Here is a 24,041-nt window from a genome sequence, read left to right as displayed (position 1 = left end):
GGTGGGGATATGGTGGTGTGGTGGTGGTGGGACGGCGGCACCTATGGCCGGGCGGTGAGTAGGAGAGGTGGTGGTGGTGGTGGTGGTGGCGTATGATGAGGAGGAGGATGAGGATGAGGAGGAGGATGAGGATCTTGTGATTGAATTCTCTATTTTATACTACTCCTATAATTATAGGTTTTTTTTGTAACATTTAAATTGTTTCTTGCATATGGACGCATCATAGTTGTACTTAAAGCGAACGCTTCATCGCCAACAAAAACGAACGGCAAACAAGTGGTACTATCTGGCGAAATCGGTGATGGATCGGGAATGTTCAGACGTTTCTCCTGAATTTTTTTATAAAAATTAGAATTTTGAAAAATTGCCGAGTCTCCAAATCTCCCATACGCTCCAACGTCTATTAGTACAAATTTATAGTCACTGTCACAAATTGCCATTAAAACTAGAGAGAAAAATCCTTTGTAATTATAGCACATTGATCCACTATTGGCAGGTGCTATAATTCTAATGTAATTGCCGTCACATGCACCTAAAATAATAAATACTATCACTGTAAAATTATGTAAAATTCCCAATAGCTTTCAAAAGCAACGTGAAAAACAAATGAAAAATTAAGGAAAAAACGGGAATTTTTACGCAAAACTGATTTAACTCAAAATCGATTTTGGTTTTTTGTGTAAACTCTAAAATAAATGACAGTAGATATATGCAATTTTGACTGAATATTAATATGAGTATTTTTTTTATGATTATTAATTATTTATTTATATGATTATTTTTTTTTTATATATTTTTTAATTATTGTTAAAAAATACAATAGCAATTGGCACTGTAATACTCACCTATGCAGTGAGGAAAATTTGCTCTCTTAAAAAAACCATTTGCAATTTGATACCACATTTCTTTTGTTGGTTCAGGTAGACATATTTCTTTTAAACAATACCATATTGCAGCACATACTTCTCGGACAATTTCTGCGACAGTACTAATTCCAATCCGAAACACATAATGTAGTTCTGCAAATGAGCAACCTGTTGCCAAATATCTGAAACAATTATTTTTTTCAGGCGTGAATCTTCAGAAAAAATGGCGAAATATACGTGATTCTTTTGTAAAGGCCCACAAAGCAAAGGAGAATAAAAGTGGTTCTAAAGCAAAAAAAAAAATGCCCCTACGTTTTCTACGACAACCTTTTATTTTTAAAAGATACGGTGTCGGTGAATTTAACGAGTTCAAATATTACTTCCAATACGGAAATAAATAATGAAGATAAAATTGTAGAAGGTCAACATACAACTGCTCATCCTTCAGATTCCTCGTGGGTACCAAAACGTAATAAAAAAAATAAAAATGATGACATTGGTAGAGAGTTAATAGGAATTTTAAACAAAAATTTAGAAACTAAAAATGTTGGAGACGACGAAGATCGTCTTTTTTTTATGTCTTTGGTAAAAGACTTTAAAAAAATACCAGAACACTTGCGCATGCAAACGAAATTGGACGTTTTAAAGGTCATTCAAGACGCTCAGAGGCAAAATACATGGGACTGGAATATTCAAAATAATCCACATCGTGGACCTTATCCGGCACAAATGAGATACCATCCTTACAACCATACGCCTATTCAAATATCTATACCTGCAACCACCCCACATCACGAAACTACCATAAATCAATCACCTCTCTCAAATGCAGACTCAACGAACACATACGAATCTCATGAAAGTGAAACTTCTGATATTGACCTTTTTAATTCAATTTCATAAGACAATGATATTATGTTAATTATAATGATAATATAAAAGTAAAATATGTTAAAATAATAATAATGATGAGTAATTTTTTGTAATCATGAAATTTGAAAAATTATAACATAAAATTTAAAAATAATTTGGTTTTTTTATTTACCGTAGTACAATGGTTAACTTTTCTTCAGGCTTAATACTTTTTCGGAATCGTGTGTCTTCCTTCGTTATTGATGTTCTTAAAATCCTCAATAATTCTTCAAATGATTTTAAACTCATTCTCATGTAACCAAAAAACTTGTCTTCATATTTTTTGAGGTTTTCAAAAAATATATCAAAATGCCTGGTTTCATCTTTGGTTTGTAGGAAAGGATGTATCCAGTATTTTTTTTTCTTTTTCTTTTTTATGTAGCGATCGTAGATGTAATAAACAGCAATCACTTCTTCAACGTCCATAGTTGAAATGGAGTTGTTAAAGTTGTTAAAGTTGTTTTTAGCATACGGCTACCCGCTGAACCAACCGTAAACTGCGATCAACCGGACGGCTGGACGCATTACGGCTACCCGCTGAACCAACCGTAAACTGCGGTCAACCGGACGGCTGGCCGCATTGCGGGCAACCGCTTAGTGCGTATGTACCCTAAGAGTCATGAAAGCTGTTGGTCTGCCATTCTGTCGAATCATTGCGAAAAGATCTTTCTTTCTTTGTGCCCAATACCAAGTTGAATTTGGTATTGAACGTAGGAAAGCAAGATTCGATTCAATACAATTGTTTATGTACTCATCTGATTGGATTTGTTCTCTTGTTATGTTGGTATTAGGACCAATATGCTTGAATGCCACAGTCAAACAATCTCGAATCCTCAATCTCATAATCTTCACAGCGATATACAATAAATGGTAGGGAGTAATTGCTCGACGGTCAGTACGACGCAATTCACTGGAAGCTATCATGAATGGTGTAGCTTTAATGTTTTCTTTGAATGTTCTAAATTGTCCCAAATAGATAGTTGGAAATGACAATTCTTCCGCGTGTTCATCGAATAATAAACTACGAGGAACATTGTATTCTCCAGGTGCGATCCTTAAATATTTTTCGTCGTTCCACAGAAGTGTGAGCTGCAAGACTCTCCTCGATGGGGATATCTTCACTGACTTCATCTATGTTACTTATTCGTTGAGTTTCTTCATTATCATCACTGAGGAATCCATGATTAATTGTGATATTGTAGTAAGTATAAAGAGGCGTGTTTACAAAATATTGTAACCATGCCTTAATATTTTTTTTATTAATTAATCCTTGTAAATAGCTTGACTTGTGGATTTGTTTCTTTTTTATATGAACATAGATGCAATGATCATCGCTGATATCTCTTGGAAGTTGATTCACCATTGTATCCACAGATACTGGCACATTTATAACCTGACCGTATATACCAAATTGCCCATGCACATGCCGTAGTCTTCGTATCTGCATAAATGGGAGACGAGGAGAAATTAATATTTCCGTAACTAGGTCAAGTTTCGGTAAATGTGCAGGAATTTCTGGATATTTAAATCCATTGTACGTTGACAATATTGGAATATTTTGCTTGTCAAGAGCAACTTTACATGTCGAACAAATCATTGCATCTTTAATGTTGTTGATATTCTGGAAATTATAAAATTTATATTTGTTAATTTCTTCATAGTGATCAAGTATGTGCATACTTCGATATTATTTCGAAATAATATTATTTCTTACCGTTATTTTCTTCAATAGATCTTTATAATTGTCAGATGCCTTTTTTAAGTCATTTTTTAAGTCATTTTTAAACCATAATCTATCACAGACTGTACATGAATAACCAAATGGATTTTTCCGAAATTTTCGATCGAAATTCTCATGAGCCTTTTTATGTTTTGTAATGTCGTCGTACTTCAAAGTTAAATCACAGAGGTCTGATTGTTCTTCATTATTTCCCGATGGATTATTGCTATGAACAGAAAAAGATATATATTAAAATAAAATATAGCCTAAAATTTTTTTATCAAAAAAAAACACAACATATATAATTTCAATGATAATTACGATTCCATGTTGACATTATCATTTCTTCTCTCACGATATTCTCGTGTATGTTCTGATCTTTCAATTTGTTGCTGTGATTGTAAATTCCCTCTCTTCTAGTTAGCTCTGCGGATATGCTGTTTATTGTTGATGGACCAGCCCTTTGATTAACTTGTGATGACGATGTACTGACTATAGCATCTAAATCTTGATTACTTTGCTGCTCCAACAGTACTTTCTTTGCTCTAAGTAAAGAAATGCAAATAAGAATTATACGAGCCTTCAATGACATAAGTTTTATATATAAATAAATATTTACAATTTCTTTCTCTCTCGGTATTCTCGCATGCGTTGAGCTGCAGTTTTCGCCTGTTTTTTTGATGACTCACTAACGCCTTTTTTTTTTCTCTCTCCATCGCCGTGTTGCCTCTGCAGACTTTGCTCTACTTTCTATTGTCGTTATTTCAGAGGGTTCAGAGACTTGATTGTTTTCTGATGGACCAGCACTTTGAATATCATCTGTAGCAATTTCAACTATTGCATCTAGTTCCTGTTGTTGCTTACATTGTTGTTTAAGCAGTGCTTTTCGTGCTCTGAATTCTCGACCACGTTCTGCAGAAGTTTTTGGCGCTTTATTTAACCTATAATTCCATAATTTCAGTTGTGTAAATGTAGTAAATTATTATTAGAGTCATTAATGATCATAAAAGTAAAATCGAAATTAATGTACCTAACTTCAATCATTTGTCTCGGTTTTTGTACATGATCTATAGTGAGATTTCCATCATTAACTTCCATTTGATTATTGTCATGTTCAATCACGATGTCACCAATTATTTGTAATGGTAAACCTCTACAATTAATAAGTATTTTATAATTTACGGAAATTAAATTTTATATTATTCTATTTTAAAACTTTGCTGAAGTAAATTGTAGAAACGTGAGGCTAAAATACGGAAGAGTAACAAGGAAAAAGCGAGAGTAAAAGAGAAAGAGAGGCAAGAAAAGGACAGAGAATCAAACGTGTCCCAATGTCGAGAGTAGAATTATTAGTATTAATACCGCATATTAGTAGAGGGAGAAAATAGTCAAGGACATAGCAACAATGCATATGACGCTACGACGCTAGTAACTGGTTTGAGATGCGTACTCACCTTCGTGATTCATTATCAATTGATTGGGTCTCACTAGGTTTAAAATCTTGTCTTGAATCTATTGTCACACACTTTTTATGCACAATTTCCGTACGTAATTTCTTCTTAGTTGGTGGTCCTAAAGCACCGCTTTCATACTCGGAGTCTGTGTCACTTTTCTCCATAATTTGTTATTATTTACCCGAAAATTCACATATCATAAACTTTAAAATAAATTTACAATTTTATTCACTTTAAACGTAAAATATTTAATGTATTGAACAATATTAATTCATAAAGTTTCATTTCAAAAACAAACAGTGGTGATACATAATCAAAATTAAAAAACAAGGGGAAGTTGGGGGAAAATAATACTTGACGACTGCTGGTGGCTTGAGATGTTGGTAACCGGTGGATGCGATGAGCTGGCCTCGTGGGCCATCGATACACCTTATACTCGTGATCGTCACGGCCTATCTGCACCGGGTTACGTGGAAAACGGTTGTGAATATTAGCCGCCGGGCCTTCCTCAGCTTAGCCCATCATGGCGTCGGTGAACATCAATAGAAGAAGAAAAAAAACACAGGAACACCAAATGTTTACCGCGTGGTTTTTGACGTTGACGGATGGATCGGCAGACTTGACCAGTGGGACGTATACAAACAGTCAGTGCTCAGTGGTCGTGAAAAGAGTGTCGAGACGTCGGTAGACGGCTCGGCTTGTCGGCGACCGTTGTCGAAATGTTGATAGAGTGGGACGGGTGCAGTGTCACTTTTTGCGGGGACTTGCAATATTATTGGGCTTCAGACATCTTGTCAGCATGTACCGGCGGACGCGACCGGGTCACCGACAGCGCAGGTAACCACAGCTGCTGAGACTAGTGATGGTAATAATCGAATGATTTCGATATTCGAGATATTATAATAATCGAGTAATTCACTCGATTATTTTAATCGAGAGAATAGTCACTGTTAGTCGCTAGTCACCGAGATATAATAATCGAGAACATGTAATCGAATAGATAAGAATCACTCAAAAAATATTACAAATTTATGGTCGATAATACGGCAGTTTTACTCAAGATCTATAAAATACTTTATACTACTACATCATAAGACATAAATCTTGAGCTTTACTAGCTAAGTACTAGATACTAGATAGTAGATAGCCGTGATAGATTTTCAATAGAAAATATTACAAAAATCATTAATCAATAAAGCCAATAAAAGTATGTATTAAAAACTGAAATACATACTATTTTTTAATGTTTAAATATAATAAAATTTTTATAATGAAACAAAACAAAATAATATTGTAAGAAAAACAACTGACGATTTATTTTGTTTGTACATAATATGTTTAAAAATACTAATAATATTAAATAATTTTTAAATATTTAACGTTTAACCAAAATATATAATTATATGTAACATAATTATTAATTGTAATACTATCTAAAAAAAAACTGTATTTATATGATGTGAACGGGCCGGGAGCGTAAGATAATAATACGCGCGCCCGGTTACCCAACTACTTCGTAGCGCACGCACACACCGACCGACCTGTGTAAATGTGTATACGTGTATATAGCGACTCAAGGGAAGTGGACGGGGTCGCCGAGCAAGACCAGAGAGTGCTAGTGTGTGGTGGTGTGTGTAGATGTGTATATTTGTGTGTGTGTGTTCTTAACTGATAAAAGGAGATAGGTAACTCTAAGTAAAAAATGGTAACTCAATTTAAATGCTGATAAATATATAATAAACGGTAATAATGATACTACGGCCCTTTTGGCCCAACAGGTAAAAATGTAGAATATACTAATAATATAGCCCTTGTGGCTCAACAATATAAATATATAATAAATTAAATTGCCGGTTTGGCACAGCCGATAATAAAATAATAACACCAATAGGCAATAATAAGATAATAGGTAAAAATATAAATAATAATAAATAAATAATTAAAACTCACAATTTGTGGAGCGTAGACTGGCCAGCTGCTACCTATGCTAAATAATAATGTACAATTTTTACACACACAATAAACAAAATAATAAAATGCGGCGATTAGCGCCTATATAAAATAATAACAAAATAAAATTAAGGCGATTCGCGCCGTATATACAATATATAATAATAAAAATGTGGCGATCAGCGCACACAAATATAAAAACAATAAGGTGATTCGCGCCTGCACCAATATAATAATTTAATATAATACAAACAAATCGCGTTGATTAGCGCAAACGATTTGCAAAAAATGCAAATATAATACTGACAGTGGCGATTAGCGCCTGCACGAATACAATATATATAAAAGGATGTGGCGATTTGCGCACACATAGAATACACCTAAGTATAAAAAAACAGTGGCGATTTGCGCTCACAAAATACAATTTTTATTGTAGAAACTGCCGACGACGATTTGCGCACGTACGAGCTTTATTTGCGACAACGCTGGAGAGAATACTAATTAATAATATAAAAACGTATGCCTTTGGCTATGGTAATGATATAACATAATTGATAATACTTAGACGGCGGACACGGACGATAAGGCGGTGTTGCACAACATTATTATATAATTCACAAGATACAAATAATTAAACAAAAACAACTTAAAATAACAGCTGGTGCGCGCGAGTGTTTGTGTGTGTGTCGATCGGTGACAGCTAAATAATGCTTATGCGGCGCCAACATGATGAATAATAATAATTTATAAATTATAAAAACAAATGCTTCAGGATAAAACAATAAAAAATAGTAAATACTATTTATTTTAAAATAAAATAAATAAAAAACTGACAATTCTTAGTCTTAACTGTTAAGCATATAAAATTAAAACAAGTATAATCAAAATTCAGGTAGGTATTACTATTTATAAAAGATTTAAATTACTATTTAAAAAAATAATGTAGTTCAAATTTTTTGGCGACAGCCTATTTCGACGATCATTTGTTAGCAATCCAGCTTTCGAAAATACCCGTTCGGAAGGAACTGAAGTCGCCGGTATACAGAGATATTTTTGTTGAAGTTTGTATAATTCAGGCAATATCATCTTGTGCTGTTTCCAAAAATCCAAACTACTTTTTTCTCGATGCAAATTGCGTAACTCTAAGTACTGACGCATCATTAATGTTGCAGAAACATTTGGACATATGGCACTTCTAACTTCTGTCACTTTTTGATCAAAATGATCCCGTAAAGAATAAGAGGACCCTTTTGAAGTTAACGAACCTGGTGTTTTGTTTATATTTTCAATATTATTATAATTTGCGTGATTATTAATAGAAATAATTGATGTAAGCTCGTCGACTAACCATTGCTGAGCATTATTAGCATTATCTTCCAATCCAAATGCAGTTTTTTTAATTTAGGATATAATAAAGTTGATTTTGAAACTATTTTATTTTTTTCTAAAGATCCTAAACGCCTCGAAATAACATCTAATAAACTATTTTGTAGTAAAATACCGGCATCAGTTTTTGGTCTTACTTTTCTAACCGTATATTGAAGGCCTCTCACTAGCGGTATTAGGGGGAAATGGGCCATTCCTAAGCTAAAATGATTAGTATGGACTTAAATAAGCAGATATTTAAATAAACATTTTTTCTCTTGATACATAAACATGGTAGCTATTTAATAAATATTATTTATTTAGTTTACTATTATTATTTTTTTTTGAATTAATTGTTTTCCAAAACGTTAAAATGCGTGGTATTACCCGAGTGGTGGGGTAATGCCACGCACGCTTGGGGAAATTCCGCGCAACGATTTTAACATGAAACCACATATGGTAACTATTATTAAAATAAAAAATAGAAAATAAATTAACTAATTGTTATAAAATCTTTCAAAACTATTTATTTTAAAATACTATAGGTATAGTGGTATATTAAAATAAAAACCAATTCAAGTGTTGAATACTTAAACAATATAAAATAACAAAAAGTTTTAAATAAAAAAAACTTAAACAGTTGAATAATAACCTTATAACAAATTAACATAAAATGTATTCCTTTTAAAAATCTTAAGTGTATAATAAAAGTAAAAATAGGTAAATTAGAATAATATATAGTAATACATATAATAATATTAAAAAACTTAAACATACCTAACCTTTAGGTATAACCTTTAACAATATAAAATGAAACATAATTTTTAAATTAATAAATGTAGAACTTAATTAATAACTTAGTCTTTTTGTTTTAGATAGGAACTTATTGACAAAAATCACAAATATACGAAGCAGGTCTGTCAGTTGAAGTGCATAACGCATGTGCCCAAAGTCCACAATCTCTACAACGATACCATACTTCATTGAGACCAAATTCTCCACAAACTACACATTTTTGTTGGAACTCATTTTCATATGTTTCTTCATCACTTAGAATAGTGTTGAAGTTAAGCTGACGATTACCATCACGTTTAATTTTATTTGATTTTACAGCCTTTATTGATTTTTTTTGATTTTTTTTTTTTAGTTATATTGTGTTTTTTCTTTAATTACTTTTACTTTATTTTGTTTAGAATTTTCTTGTTTCCTTACTAACTTTTCTTGTTTTATTTTTTTTGACATTTCTCGTTTTTCTTTTGCTTGCTCCTATTCTAATTTCATAGGTGTGTCTGTCAACACGATGGATTTACGTTTGCGTGATGTAGAACGTTTAGTCGATGTGGCATTTATTTTTGGTATTGGACATAACTGTTCAATACTTGTATGATAAATACCAGTTGATGTTGATGGGAGATCATTTATTTGAACTATTCCTTTTGTATCATGTATACTTGTTGATTCATCCTGTAAACTTGGAAAATTATAGTCTTCTTCTATTGCCTGTAATTCACGTTCCAAAGAAAAATTTTCTTGTTCGTTCTTATTACCTTGCCGAGTGCAGAGTTGATTTTCAGAAATATCAAGTTCATTTTCTAAATATTCAAAAGTAAACTCTTTTTCTACTTCACGTAATTCTTGTGCAGGTGCAAAGTCATCGGCTGTGAATTTATCAGTGTTCAATGGAAAAATACCGACGCTATTAAATCCCGATAACCCTTTGTCCATTGTAGCTACTTTTGTATAACTTTTATTAAAAAGTGAAGCCAAATTATACATCGTTATTTTTTCATGTGGATGAGCTTTTAAAAACAAGTTACACTCGCGATTAAAGGTAGTCTTAAGAGGTCCAAAAAAAGTTAAGTCGAGTGGTTGCAATTTATGTGAAGTATGTGGTGGTAAAGTTACAATACAAATACCATTTAATCTGAAAAAGTTATAAATTTCAATAGAAATATGACTGGTATGATTATCAAAATATTAACAAAACTGGATCCAGCGTTGTTGATTTGACAACTTTAGCAAAGTGTTCCATCCATTTAAAAAATAGTTCAGTTGTTATCCATCCAAACTTCGAACACTCGTATAAAGAACCAACTGGACCACCTCTACCTAACAATTGACTAACTCTAGCCCTAGGGTATATAAACATAGGTGGGATAAATGAACCCGCAGCATTCATACAACAAACAATTATTGTAACATTTTTGCCACGTTCCCAGCTGATCATTGACCCCACTTGCTTTTGGCCTTTTGGACCCAAAATCCTTGATGGTTTTTGAACAGTTGTAATTCCCGTTTCGTCAACATTAAAAATTTTAGTACATTTATCATTCAGTTTGAACTTGTCCATTGTTTCCCCTAGGTTTTTATAAAATAATCGTACATTAGTTTCATTGAATGATGAAACTCTGTTTAAACTGGTACCTTCTGGAGTGCGTAAACTTATTTCGGGATTTCTTTTTAGAAATAGTTCTAGCCAGTCATATCCAGCTGATTTTGTTAAGCTGCAAAATCTTTGTTCAATGCCATTTGCAACAGCATATTCATAAGCAAGTCGTCTTAATTCAGTTGGTGTTAAACCATAAAAGTATTTAGATAGTTTTAATACATGTTTCGTTAATTCTTTTTCAACCTCATAAGAAAATATTGGTTTTCTACCAAGTTTAGGTTTACCATAATTTTGATTTTTTAGTCTACCTCGAAGTGTTGATTCTGCAATACTAAAAGTTCGACCAACATCACGAATTTTTCGACCTGAGTTAATGGCAAGTATAGCCGCTTGTAATTGTTCTGATGTCCATTTTGCTTTTTCAGTCTTCCTAGTGTATAGTATTGGCATTTTAAAACTTGAAATATAAATAACAATTATTTATTTAACATGAATAACAGATAAATATTTAATAAACAATATAGCCAAATAAGTAAAACTACGAATCGGGAAATACTGCGTATTAAAAGTATACGCTCCATTCCCCCGAGTAGGACGCGCAGCATTACCCCAATCGACTTTTGTTATATAATCAATATTCAATGAAATGTGTAAAATAATATTATCTAGTTGACGATATATTAAATAAAGCTGAGAAAATTCTCTACAAAACTATATTTTATTATGTTAAAAAATAATTAATTACATATAACTTACCACGTTACGAAATCCAGTACTTTTATTTAGTTTTTTTTGGAGATTAATGATCGGCTTGATAACTCAGCACATATTGATAATATTATTATAAATATTTTTTCTGTTGATGAGACTAAACAGCTGATTATTTTAAGCCAATCACTGAATTTTAAAATGTACTGGTTTATAAGATATCACACTGCGCGCAGTTACCCAACTCGTGGTATTCCCCCACTTTCTCCCCTACCAAAGATAAAGTTGAGTACTTTTCTTCAGATAATTCTATCGTCAAACTTTCGAAAGGTTTTAAAATTGAGGCACAATCTGTTATTACATCCCATTCGTTTGCAGTTAAGCAATTTGGAGCTCGTCGAAGTGATGACATTGCTGCATATAAAGGATTTTTAATTCGGATGAGCCTTTGTATCATAGTTAAACTCGAGTTCCAACGAGTGCTAACGTCTTATTTCACTTTCAACTCGGGAAGACCCATTTGTTTCTGAAATTCTTTTAATTTTTCTGTTGCAAGATTACTATGTTTAAAATGACCCACTATAGCTCGCCATATTTTTAGAACCATGAGAAACTCTGTATTTTGATTAATAGATTCATTCACACTTAAATTTAAAGTATGTGCAACACAAGGGTGGTGATATTTTAGGAGGTGATCATTTATAGCATATTTTATATTTGCACCATTGTCCGAAACTATAGTTACAATTTTATTTGAAATATTCCAGTCATTAAATATGTTTGAAAGTGCCGAAGCAATGTTTTCCCCGGTATGACTTTCTTTAACTTCTTCAGTCGCAAGAACTGGCGAATACAAACAATCATTAAATATAAAACGGCAAGTTACAGTTATGTACGACCTAGTGGAATCTGATGTCCACATATCCGTAGTGATTGATACATCGTTAACGTTTTCCAACATATATTTTAGTTTTAAATAAATTACATTATATTGATCAGGCAACAGTTTGGTAGTCAAAAATTTTCTGCTCGTATAATGGTTGTAATTTTTTTGTAAATTCTAAAAAGCCAACATTTTCAACTATTGAAAATGGTTGATAATCGGCGGTAATCATTTTTACTAGACATTTGTCAATTTCATTATTTTCTGCAACAGTTAGTTCATTACCTATTTTTTGTTGTACCGTATAATTTAAGTTGACGCGAGCGTTTAGTTAAAGGTTGATTTAAAATTGAAGATTCAGTTTGTGAATTAGAATTTGTAGAAGAAGATTGAAAATTCGATAAGTTATTAATAGACTCAATAGAATACAATTCGGAATCTGAATCGTCTGTTGTAGAAGCAGGAATAGTAAGCGCAGTAGGATGTTTCCGTTTTAAATACTATTTTTAAAAACAAAGATACATAATGATATAATAATTATATAAAATGATACCTATATAATGACTACTATCCAATATAAAAAGAAATTAATAATTAATTTATATTTAGGTACCTACCTTTTAAGTTAGTTGTATTTCCATAGAATTTTAAATCTTTTTTACAAATTTGACAACTAACTGTAGTTTTATCAACGTTTTTTGTAAAATGCTCCCACACCGTGGAACGCTGCTTACTACCTGGTCGCATTTTAAACTTAAAAAAAAAAAAAACAGTTGTTTCTTTAATATATTATACAGGATGTCCCAAAGAGATTTGACATTCTGACAAATGAAATAACTTTTCTTATAAACTATAAATTACTATAATTAACTATAATTTACTTAACGAAAATATTGATATTTAAAAATATTGTAAAAAATAAGCCAATTGACTTAAATAAGTGTTTTTACCATATAAATTTTTCTAAAAATCAGATTTACAAATTGGCTATATTGAATATTTCGAAAAAAAATTTTATCAATTTTTAAGTTTTTTATTTTCAGTATTAAAAAATAAAAAATGTATTCTAAAAATGTAGTGCAAGTGTTTATGAATTATATTTAAAAGACATTTTTTAAAAATATTAATTAGAACAAAAGTTATTTCATTTGCCAGATCTCTGTGGGACACCCTGTATTATAATTAATCGAGAAAACTGATATTATTTAATTTTTATAACTTACTAGGTCACTAGGAGCCTAAATACGCTGACGATTTAAGCTTAAAATATGAACGATTACCGATAACAAATGTACGATACAACATATACATTAAATTAAAATATAGTATATACCAAAATAATCCATATAATATGTGATCAAAACTATTATTTATAATAGATATAAATAATAATAGAAACCATTTCCTTAACAATATAAAATTGATTATTATTTATTAACCTCGAGTGATAATAATTAATAACGTCCTCCACTCCTCATCAATCGTGCAGACGCCAAAGCTAAATGGCTATTTTGATCCGCCGCCGCACACCACCTGGGTATTTTTAAATATTAGTTATGATAATATTATAATATTAGTGAATTGTAGATTAGTAGATAAAAATGATTACTGGTTCAGCTTTCGTAATACACTAATTCGAATAGCTATACCAACTACCAACCAGGGTTGGGCAAGATAATCAAAAAAAAGTATCATGATACATGATACATGATACTGCTATGTACTGACGTCCCGCTGAGACATCTAAACACGCATATACACGTAGATAGGTATAAGTGACCCTGGGGCGTATGATTTCGCCAACCAATTATATTGTGTAGGACCTCAATAGTTATATCGAAGGCCAAACTTCTAGCCTTTCCAAAATATTACCATAATTGGAATTAAATATACGAAATATTAAATATGAAATCGTAGTCTTGGCAGGCGTATCTAGAGATATGATTAATGTCGTCGGGTTATGGAGATTACGTATCGCGAATAACCAGGATGTGGCCGACCGGCCGCATGGGCGTGGGAAGCTGCGATATTAAAATAATACACGCGTTCGCTTTTGCACGACTCGGCCATGGACACATACGTATCTTATCGATAGGAGAGGAAACGCAGAGAGTAGGACTATCTGGACTATATAGGAGAGCCCCGATTAGACCCAATTCAGACGTGAGCCACCAGAGTCAGAACAAGCACCTTCACGCCAGACACCAGTCCAATTTAATTATTCGGACTTAGAATATTTTGCAACCAAATCATTTTGTGAAGTAAAAGTGTTTTATTTACATAGTAATCAAATAAATATCTAATAAATTAATCACAAATTAAGTTGTTATACTTATTACACCCAATCCATCTACCTCAACACCAGTCGTTTGTCCTCCTGTATGCTGGGACGCTACAATACATGCATTTAGTGTATCAAGATAAAAGATACATTGTGAATGTAGAAAAGATACAAGATACATGTATCAAAGATACTTAGATACATAATACTTTTATATTTCCAATCGAATTGTATTTACTATTAAACTTAAAACATCTATACATAATTCACTGTAGTGTCAATTCATAAATACTTATAAAGTCATAATTATATTAAATAATACACAAAGTCAATAAGTAGGTACACATTATACATTTATAACTATTACATCACTATATAATAGAAATACACCAAAATTAATAAGTTACATAAAGTGTGCACATCTTAATTTGTACTTGTATATAGTTCCTCTAAGTCTATAATTGGTTATGGACTTATGGTCAAAAATGAGTATATAAATTTTAGAATTTTAATATTTTGTTCAGTAAAATAATTCATTAAAAAAAAATTAAAAGTCAATAATTATAAAGCAAAAAAATGTGAAAAAATCGTTAACGGCCAGTTAGATACGTATATCGTATATGGGCTACGGATATACGGGCACCTTAATTTAATTTTATGTTTTTTAAATTATCTTACAGCTTTACAAGTTATAAAATCATGTGGTATATTTTTTCGTTATCGTTAATTTTAACTCGATTGCACCTGGACAATTTTTCGTAAAAATACAATCCACGACAAAATTATCTAATATCGAAAATCAAAATGTCTTGGTACTATTCAGTACATATTTTTACAATAAAAGTATCTTGTATCTTGTAACGTCACAGAATTTCAGGCCTTATTATTATTATTAAACCACTGGGTATACCCAATACCTAGAATATCAGCATACCTGTCGGTCAGTGACCGCCCCATTAATATAATATTGCGCCCGCGATTACCACTATGTTATGCAATAACTGATCCCCGACCTCCCCGCCTGCAACAGTGTTCACCGTCGTCACCGTAACATGTCGTCATCGGCTGCCGTCGGCGCCTCTGTCGCGTCCGTCGGTGCGATCGCCGCAGAGCAATTATTTTAATTACCCATATTATTGTAAAATCCCGCAATACGCCTACCCTGACCTTCCCTACTACGACATCAATTGCGACAACAACGGCCAGCGACCGGACACCATTCGCCAGCCATCTTCACTTTTTTTTTTTAAACCAACGTATTCCCGTCAAGACGTAACGAACACCACCGGGCCACTTATTCTGCGGTCCGATCAACCTCGTGATCAATAGTCAACTTATAGTTTTTCGTATTGTCATCCATACTCGTAATGTACGAAATGATGGGCTAAGCGACGAGACGTCGGGCCCGATGTCGGGCGAAGCCTCCGTTTTTCCAGTGACCGACGCCGATGGGCCATGTCGACCACGTGTCTTGGGGGTCGATGGCCAACTGGCCAGCCTATCTCAGCCGTCGGTCATCCACACTTTCGTCATCCAGCCACAACTCAAGTCATCTTCATTTGTGTAATGTACAAAACTATTTCCCCCAATATTCCTCCCTTTTCATTTTGATTATGTATCACTACAACGTATTTCTATTTATGCTCCATTTTTCCTCATAGGTGCCCCGGTAACCGTCATGCGGAGCCGTGGGTATTTTCCTTTAACACATGTAATAGTATAATGTGTCATACCGACGTATGATGACTATTCCGTGCCGGTAACCGCTTGTCGGAGCCATAGCATTATATTATATACTTATCCCTGTATTTTGTGCATTTTGCCATGTGCATTATATTATATATCTTTCCTTGTATTTTGTGCATTTTGCCATGTGCATTATATTATATACTTTTCCCTGTATTTTGTGCATTTTGCCATGTGCATTATATTATATATTATTTATTACAACCATGTAAAATATATCCCCATAGTTATCCTAAGACTTTACGCCTATTATTTTATTAATATAAATTTTTTTGTTTGTTTTCCCCCTTCTAAATAAATCTTTGCCGTTCATTCGCCACTGCGGTGCGGCTCACAGGTCACGAGGAAAGTGTTCCCCTTTGCTCGTGGGTGGTTTTTGTGACTTAAAAAATCATGAAATCTCACAATCTTTTGGCAAAAAAGATATAAGAGACTGGTATAAAATGTATCATTATACATGATACGTGATACTTTAAAATTATGTATCATGATACAAGATACAAGATACAATTTTATCTTTGATACATGTATCTTTGATACTGCCCAACCCTGCTACCAACTACTATAAAGTATTAAGTATAAACTAGCACGAGCACCGGGCGCAAACCCGTTCCCACCGAAGTCGGGAGAGAGTGCGCCCGTACCATTAGCTGAGGCGTGCACGTGCCCTTCGCCACCCTGGTCGAGTCGCGAGCTATCCTCATCGCTTCCCGTTTTTGGTCACGGGCAACCTCCGGTGCATATAGCTCCACCGGTAAGCTGGGTGGGCGCTAAGGAGAATACTCACTCGGCAGCCTTCCCCTAGACCAAGTGTCGGTCTTTTAACCACATAGTAGCTCCCGCTACAACCACTCCGAAACCAAACCGCCGTCGACCGCGCAACGACCGTAGCCGCCACGCGAACGCCGTGTGAGGGCACAGCGTCAATCGCTCAACGCCGCGGGGCTCCCCCACATCCCGAAGTACCATTCTCGCTCCCGTTAGGAAAGCACATCAATGGTGAGATGGGTGGGCCGAGCTTCGTCGGCGTTGTGCCTCAGCTGTGGTCCTCCCGACCATATAAATAATTCGTCTAGCACTATTGATAATAACTTTCCATCAAAACAAAACGACAACTTTGATCGTGCTAATTTTTTTAATGGTCTAGTTTATAAAGATATTATGGCAGTTGAAAATAAAGAGTTAAACGTTTATAAAAAATCTGAAGTTCCCGTTACCAAAAATAATATTACTGCTAAAAATACATTATTATCTGATAAGTCACCGACATTATGTCCGTCAGAGTGTACTAGAGATACAACAGATTGGTTACCACCAGGTATGGTGTTGAATAAAAATACTTCATTTACTGTTTCTGATGTTAGTGATAATATTATAACTAATTGTCAAAAACCTAGTTGTTCACGAGAACTTTTCAAAATTCCATCTATAGAATCCGATAAAAAAACTTCAAGTTGTGATTTAGAATGCAATGATGTTGTTATTGTTGATGAACTAACACAGATAGGAAAAAGTGGTTTGAAAAAGCCAAAAATTATTAATAAAAAAATAAAGGAAAAACACAACCGTGTCCATGGTAATGGTAAGAAAGTTCAAAATAACCCTTGCGCTAATTCAAAATGTCCTAACAAGTGTACGAATAAAATAACCGAAGAAGAGAGACAAATTATTTTTTCCAATTTTTGGGGATTAGGTAGTTATGAAAGACAACGGGATTATTTATTATCATCTACCAAAGAAATTGCTATTAAAAGGAAAAGAGTTGAAGGTACTAGTCGCCGTAATGTAACTAGAGAATATTATTTATCGTGCAATAGTGAACCAAAGCGGGTATGTCAACAGTTTTTGTTAAAAACTTTGGATATGACACAAAAATGTTTAACTTATACTCTTTCAAAGCGATCCCCTTCAGGAACTTCGAAAAAAGATGGTCGTGGTTCAAGACGTCCAAAAAATAAAACGTCTGATGATGTTATGGCAAATTTTGATAAATTTATACAGCAGCTCCCAGCGGTACCATCACACTATTGCCGAGCCTCAACGACTAAAAAATATTTACCGTCAGAGTTAGGAAATTGCTCTAGATTATATAAGCTTTACATTGATTTTTGTAAACAAAGTAACGGTACTATCATAAAAAAAACACTTTTCTATCAGCTGTTTAAAGAAAAATATAATATCGGTTTTCATGTCCCTAAAAAGGATAAATGTACTTGGTGTTGTAAAATTGAAAATATTATTATGAGCTGACAACTAAATGAATCCGAAGATACAAAAAATCAACTTCATTTATACGAAAAAGAAGAATGTAATTCTATGTTTTTGTTTGATCAACAGATTTCAAAGTGTAAAGGGAATTTTTTGTGCTCGAGTTTTGATTTACAAAAAGTATTGAGTAGCCCATCAGGTCAAAATATGAATTTGTACTATAGTAGGAAGTTTAGTTCTTATAACTGCACCATTTACGAGTCGGGAACGCAAAATGCTTATGCTTATTTATGGGGAGAAATAAACGGAAAAAGGGGATGTAATGAAATTGTGACATGTATACACAACTATTTAACCGATATAGATATCAAAAAAATATATGAATACGTAGCTTTATATTGTGACTCGTGCACCGGCCAAAACAAAAATCGTGCTATGTTAGCTATGATTTCAAAATCACTCAAAAGTCAATTCACGTACATTAAAGAGATAAAAATCGTTTTTCTATTGCCGGGTCATACTTACATGCCGGTAGATTCAGTGCATGCATCAATCGAACGTTTTGTTAGGGACAAAACTGTTTGGGCATCAAGTGAATGGGCTACACTTATTAGAAACGCACGTATAAATCCTAAGCCTATAGAGGTAAAACAACTTGCTTATTCAGATTTTTATAATTGGAAATATGAAGCTGATAATAGTAATATACTCCCAAAAGTTTTAAAAGATATCGATGGTAATATCATTCAAATTTCAAAAGTTCGTTACTTTGCTTTTTCACGTTTGAATTTGGATAGTGAAGATGATAATTTTCATTCCATAAATATCCATGCATATTTTTCATATTATAATCCTGATTGTGAACCAAAAACATTAAAACTTAAAGGCGGTCAGAACAAGAAAGAATCTCGGTCCACTATAGAAGTCATTGCAAAAAAGTTGTATAAAGAAACCATTGCAATCTCGAAAGAAAAATATAATGATCTTATTAAATTGTGTACATCTGGAATTATTCCTAATGAGTTTCACGAGGAGTATCTGCAAATGAGAAATAGTACAAAAATCCAAGACTGTTTACAAGAAACTGACGAGGAAGATGAAACTGACAGTTTAAAATAAGACTGATAAATTATCAAATTTTATTTACTCATTTCATCATTAAGTATTATAACTTAGTTGGTTACTATTATAATTATATCGATTTGTTTTTAAAAAAGTTGTTTTATTTTATTTTAAGGAAGATTTTACTGTTTTTTTTATGTAATAATTAAATACGTCATGTTATTTTATTTTATTTCGAATACTTTTTACTAAAAAAAAGTTGTTTTATTTTATTTTAAGGAAGATTTTACTGTTTTTTTTTATGTAATAATTAAATACGTCATGTTATTTAATTTTATTTCGAATACTTTTTACTAAAAAGAGATGTTTTATTTTATTTTAAGAAAGATTTTACTGTTTTTTTTTTTATGTAATAATTAAATACGTCATGTTATTTAATTTTATTTTGAATACTTTTTATTGAATTATTAATATTAAATCATATGTTCACGAGTTCAGGCGTAACCAACAATGACCAGGTAAGTTGAGAAACAATGGGCGTAAGCGCCTTTATTATCGTTTATAAGGTAATTTTTACCGTAATTAGCGGTAAATTTCATAGTTGTAAGTAAAATACATTAGAAACATAATCAATTAATAGATTGATACAAGAATTATACTTGTAAGTGATATTTAGATAGAATAGGACAGAAAAATGTATTGTATTTTTATTTTGGCTTTCCTGTAAAATTACGAAAATGTCGTTTACGCCCTTTTTCCCTGTAGCCGTCGATATATCAGCTCCGCCGTTTCCCCAACTGTCTTCGTATATGTGTCATCTGACCTTTTCATGGTCGTCGGGACCGTCTTCACCTTCGAGCCACTTTTTGCCCATTTAAAGGCCTATCCCCAGACATTATCGTTTATGCTGCCAGCAAATTTACGCCATGCAGCCATTTTGGAGAGTCTTAGTTTTGTTAAGTATTGGTTACGTGACCTATACTATATGCCGGCCTATCCGTGTGATTCTTCCCAAGGCGTCTCATCTTGGCCAAGTTTCTTTTCAGGGTCGTCAATTCATCGTTCCACCAGGGCTGCCTACCTGGGCGACTGCCTGTAGTGCGGAAACGTGACATGGACTCAGTCGCCGCTCCCTGTATTGCCATTATCAATGTTTGAGTATGCGTGTCGATTGTGGACGTATCAATCGTCGCTTTCAGCCTGATCAAGCTGTTGGTGAACTTGTCCCAGTCAGCTTTTATAGTGTTAAAACGAATTTCTTCTATGTCACGCGCGGCTCTTTCGCCAAGTTTAAGTTCGAAAGATAGGACATTATGGTCACTATCAGTTGCATCAGTGACTGTCCAACTAATTATGCAGTTCTTTATCTGGGGAGTGAGCAATGTCACGTCTATATTGGACGACCCCATGCCTTCTCGATTATATGTTGCCCTATTGTTCGGCCTGTTTGCTACCGTGAGGTCATAGTCCATATCAGTTCTTCCGTTAATAGACCCCTACTATTCCTGGTTGGACAGTGCCACAACATGGAGTGACCATTGACGTTTGCTCCAATGAGAGTGCGGGGTTCATCGTACAGGATCGCCCTGAGTTTTTCTATAAAGCCGTGGGTAGGCATGTTATATTTGAAATATGCCGATACTATGATGATCGCCTTGGTATCAGAACTTTGGCTGATTTTTACCGCTATCACATGCTGACTTGAGTGGCAAGCTACCTCAATTGCCCGTATTTTGTTGTTTATTAAATTAGATCGCCGCACCGGCATGTTGTCCGTTGTGGACTTGTCTACAATTTTCGAAGCCCTCGACCTTATTGCCGGCCATAACTGGCTCTTGGATGAGGACTACATCTACTATAGTGTTCGTGCAAAATTCCCTTAGCTGGTGGCAGGCCAGTCTCTGTCTGTTAGCATTGTGCTGTACGATACGTATGACCCTGGTCATTGCTGGCCGAAGTCCGTTCTCCGTATGGCAGAAAGTGACACATGGTCTTTGACTTTGCATGCTTTACTGGTGGATTTGTGCTGCTCATTACAGTTGGCGCACTTCACCGTCTCGATGTCACATTCTCGCGAGTCATGCTCGCCCGAGCAGTTCTTGCACTTCGGTTCAGTAGCAAAGCACTTTATCGCCGTATGGCCGGAGCCCTGGCATCTAAAACACTGCGTGACTGTTGCGTGAGAGCTTTATTCTGCAGCGAGTCATGCCGATAAAGGCTCTTTTGTACATCTGGGGTCGTCTCGGGCACCCAGTGGACAACATCACGGTTCCGTGGACCAGTTCTGTATGAGACGTTTGTATTTCCAATGCCCCGAGGCGACATCAGCCTCTGACAATTTGGGTTCCACGTCATAAATAATAATTCTGGGTAGCCTAAGACCCAGCTCCCTTACATTTCCAACTGACCGTAACACCTCCAACGTGTTATCATCGACCGGTATGATTATCAGGTTATTACGACCCTTAATAGCACTGATTCGGGGGCAATTGGTTTTACCCTTTACGCTCTTCCACACTTCCTTCTTGGTGGTCTCAATGTCTTTGTCGCCAGAAGGCACAATTTCAAAGCGCGGGCCTGTCTTTGCCTCGCGGCCTTTCTGCATAGCAGCTTTGCGGTTACCCTTCTTCGACCGAGAGCGTGTCGGGGCTTGGCTACTGATTGACTGCGCGGAAGAGTTGGGAACTCAGCATCGATCGCCTTTTGATTGGAAGGCCCCGGTTTAGCCACTGCTGCCGAGTAAGCAGTCGCAGGTTTTGACTCTTTGATTGCCTTTAGTGACTCGACCTCACCCTTCAACATCTTATTTTCAGCCTTGAGCGCACTAGCTGAGACAGTTTGCCGGACACTATGTTGAAGAGGCGTTGGAGGACAGTGAGTATATAACGTGACTATTGTTCGTCTTAATCGCAACGCGCTATTGTGATAATAAGAATACCATTAAGGTAATGGTCACAGACCGATAGGTATGATGATATAATTATTGTGGGGAAAAGTGTGTTTAATGACTAATGATATTAATGGAGGCCTAAAATTTTGTGACGTTACAACCGAAAATTATTTAAATATATTATCCTCAAATGGGTTTATCTCTCAAATCTGTACGTACACTAGAGAGGTAAATGAAACCAAATCCTGTATTGATCACTTACTTAGTAGAGATGTGCATCTTAATACTGTTGTAATTAAAACCAGTATAATGGATCATTACACAATCATAAGTTGTTTGATAATATCGCCGAATTATATAAAACATAATATAGATAGTAGAACTAATAATACTGCATCATATATAAACTATAATAAAGTATTTCAATTATTATCTATCAACGAATGGACTGGTTTATTTGAAACCAGTAATCTCTCGGCGGCATTAAGTAATTTTAATGGATATATTTTAGATACTGTAAATAACTTTATAGTTTCAAAGCATCATACGGGTACGAAAAATCGTAAGCTAAAACCATGGATAACTAATGGTCTTGTAATATCTATAAAAAATAGAGATAAACTTAATATGAAAACTAAGAGGGATAAAACAAATCTTAAATTAGTGTAAAGCATATAGAAATAAACTAACAACATTAATTCGGAAGGCAAAAGAACAATTTTATATAAATAAAATAGAGAAATGTAAAGGTAATGGATGAGAAATCTGGAAAGTAATTAATGAACTAACATCTAGAAAAGTAATCTCGCATAAGCTTCCAATTAACGATATAATTGAGAATAAATACCCAACATCATCACCAAAAGACTACTTAAATATAGTTAACTGATATTATGCAACAACTGTTAAAAGATTAAATTAAATTTCTCCAATAGTGTAAATAACATACAGTGTAATTTAGGAACAAAAATTAATAATATATCAAATAAACAAAATGTATTTAAATTAAATGCCATTGATAGTAATGAAGTCATAAATACATTAAATAAATTGAATAAAAACTCAGCACCAAGTCCGGATGGTTATACAGCTTGATTTATCAAACAAATAGGAGACAATGTGATCCCACCTGTCGTTCATATAATTAATTTTAGTATAGTCAACGGTTAGTACCTGATGAATTGAAGATGTCTAAAATTGTAACAATACATAAAAGCGGAGATAAACTGATTTTTTAAATTATAGACCCATTTCTTTAGTAGGTATTATAGCCAAAATCCTTGAAAAAATAATAAAACACCAACTCTTAGAATATCTAGAAAGTGATAAAATAATATTTAAAGGACAATATGGGTTTAGAAGGAACTTATGAACAGAGGACGCTTTAATAGATTTAACAATTTTTTTACATATCAAGAGGGACAATAAAAAAAAAAATACTAATTTCGTTTCTAGACTTAGAAAAAGCTTTCGATTCAATTAGTAGACAATTATTACTACATAAGTTAAAAGAAATAGGTTTCGATACTATTACCACTATAACTTATTAACCACTATTGGATCCTATTATAGTGACTATTGTTATGTCCAAGATTATGGAGTAACAC

At 33.8% G+C, this 24,041-nt stretch overlaps 3 protein-coding genes across 3 annotated transcripts in view; 2 read left to right on the top strand and 1 right to left on the bottom strand.

The window, feature by feature from the left end:
• The window catches only part of LOC149063221 (polycystin family receptor for egg jelly-like), a 222,862-nt gene that overhangs the window by 167,426 nt on the left and 31,395 nt on the right, over positions 1-24,041 (top strand). The gene's annotated exons all lie outside the window — the stretch shown is intronic.
• LOC149063223 (uncharacterized) lies at positions 150-2,211 on the bottom strand. Its single transcript, XM_089222369.1, has 3 exons — positions 1,912-2,211; positions 846-1,048; positions 150-532 (listed from the first exon to the last, which is right to left on the bottom strand). Exons 1-3 carry the CDS (start codon positions 2,202-2,204, stop codon positions 150-152), a joined length of 879 nt encoding a protein of 292 aa, XP_089078495.1. The 5' UTR covers positions 2,205-2,211.
• Positions 1,125-1,893, top strand: LOC149063224 (uncharacterized). Its single transcript, XM_089216253.1, has one exon. The coding sequence runs from the start codon at positions 1,443-1,445 to the stop codon at positions 1,767-1,769; it is 327 nt and encodes a 108-aa protein (XP_089072379.1). The 5' UTR covers positions 1,125-1,442; the 3' UTR covers positions 1,770-1,893.

This window comes from Diuraphis noxia, unplaced genomic scaffold (assembly GCF_037042655.1).
Source record: "Diuraphis noxia isolate RWA-SAM2 unplaced genomic scaffold, SU_Dnox_SAM2 contig0001, whole genome shotgun sequence".
In the NCBI taxonomy this organism is placed as follows: Eukaryota; Metazoa; Arthropoda; class Insecta; order Hemiptera; family Aphididae; genus Diuraphis; species Diuraphis noxia.
This window is presented reverse-complemented; position numbering and strand designations above follow the sequence as displayed.

Excerpts from the sequence above, each read along its gene's own strand:
- LOC149063223 (XM_089222369.1), bottom strand. The coding sequence starts at position 2,204 with ATGGACGTTGAAGAAGTGATTGCTGTTTATTACATCTACGATCGCTAC. Across the intron at positions 1,049-1,911 it reads AAGTTAACCATTGTACTACG|ATATTTGGCAACAGGTTGCT; the intron begins GTAAATAAAAAA and ends TAATTGTTTCAG. Across the intron at positions 533-845 it reads AAATTTTCCTCACTGCATAG|GTGCATGTGACGGCAATTAC; the intron begins GTGAGTATTACA and ends TTATTATTTTAG.
- LOC149063224 (XM_089216253.1), top strand. The coding sequence starts at position 1,443 with ATGTCTTTGGTAAAAGACTTTAAAAAAATACCAGAACACTTGCGCATG.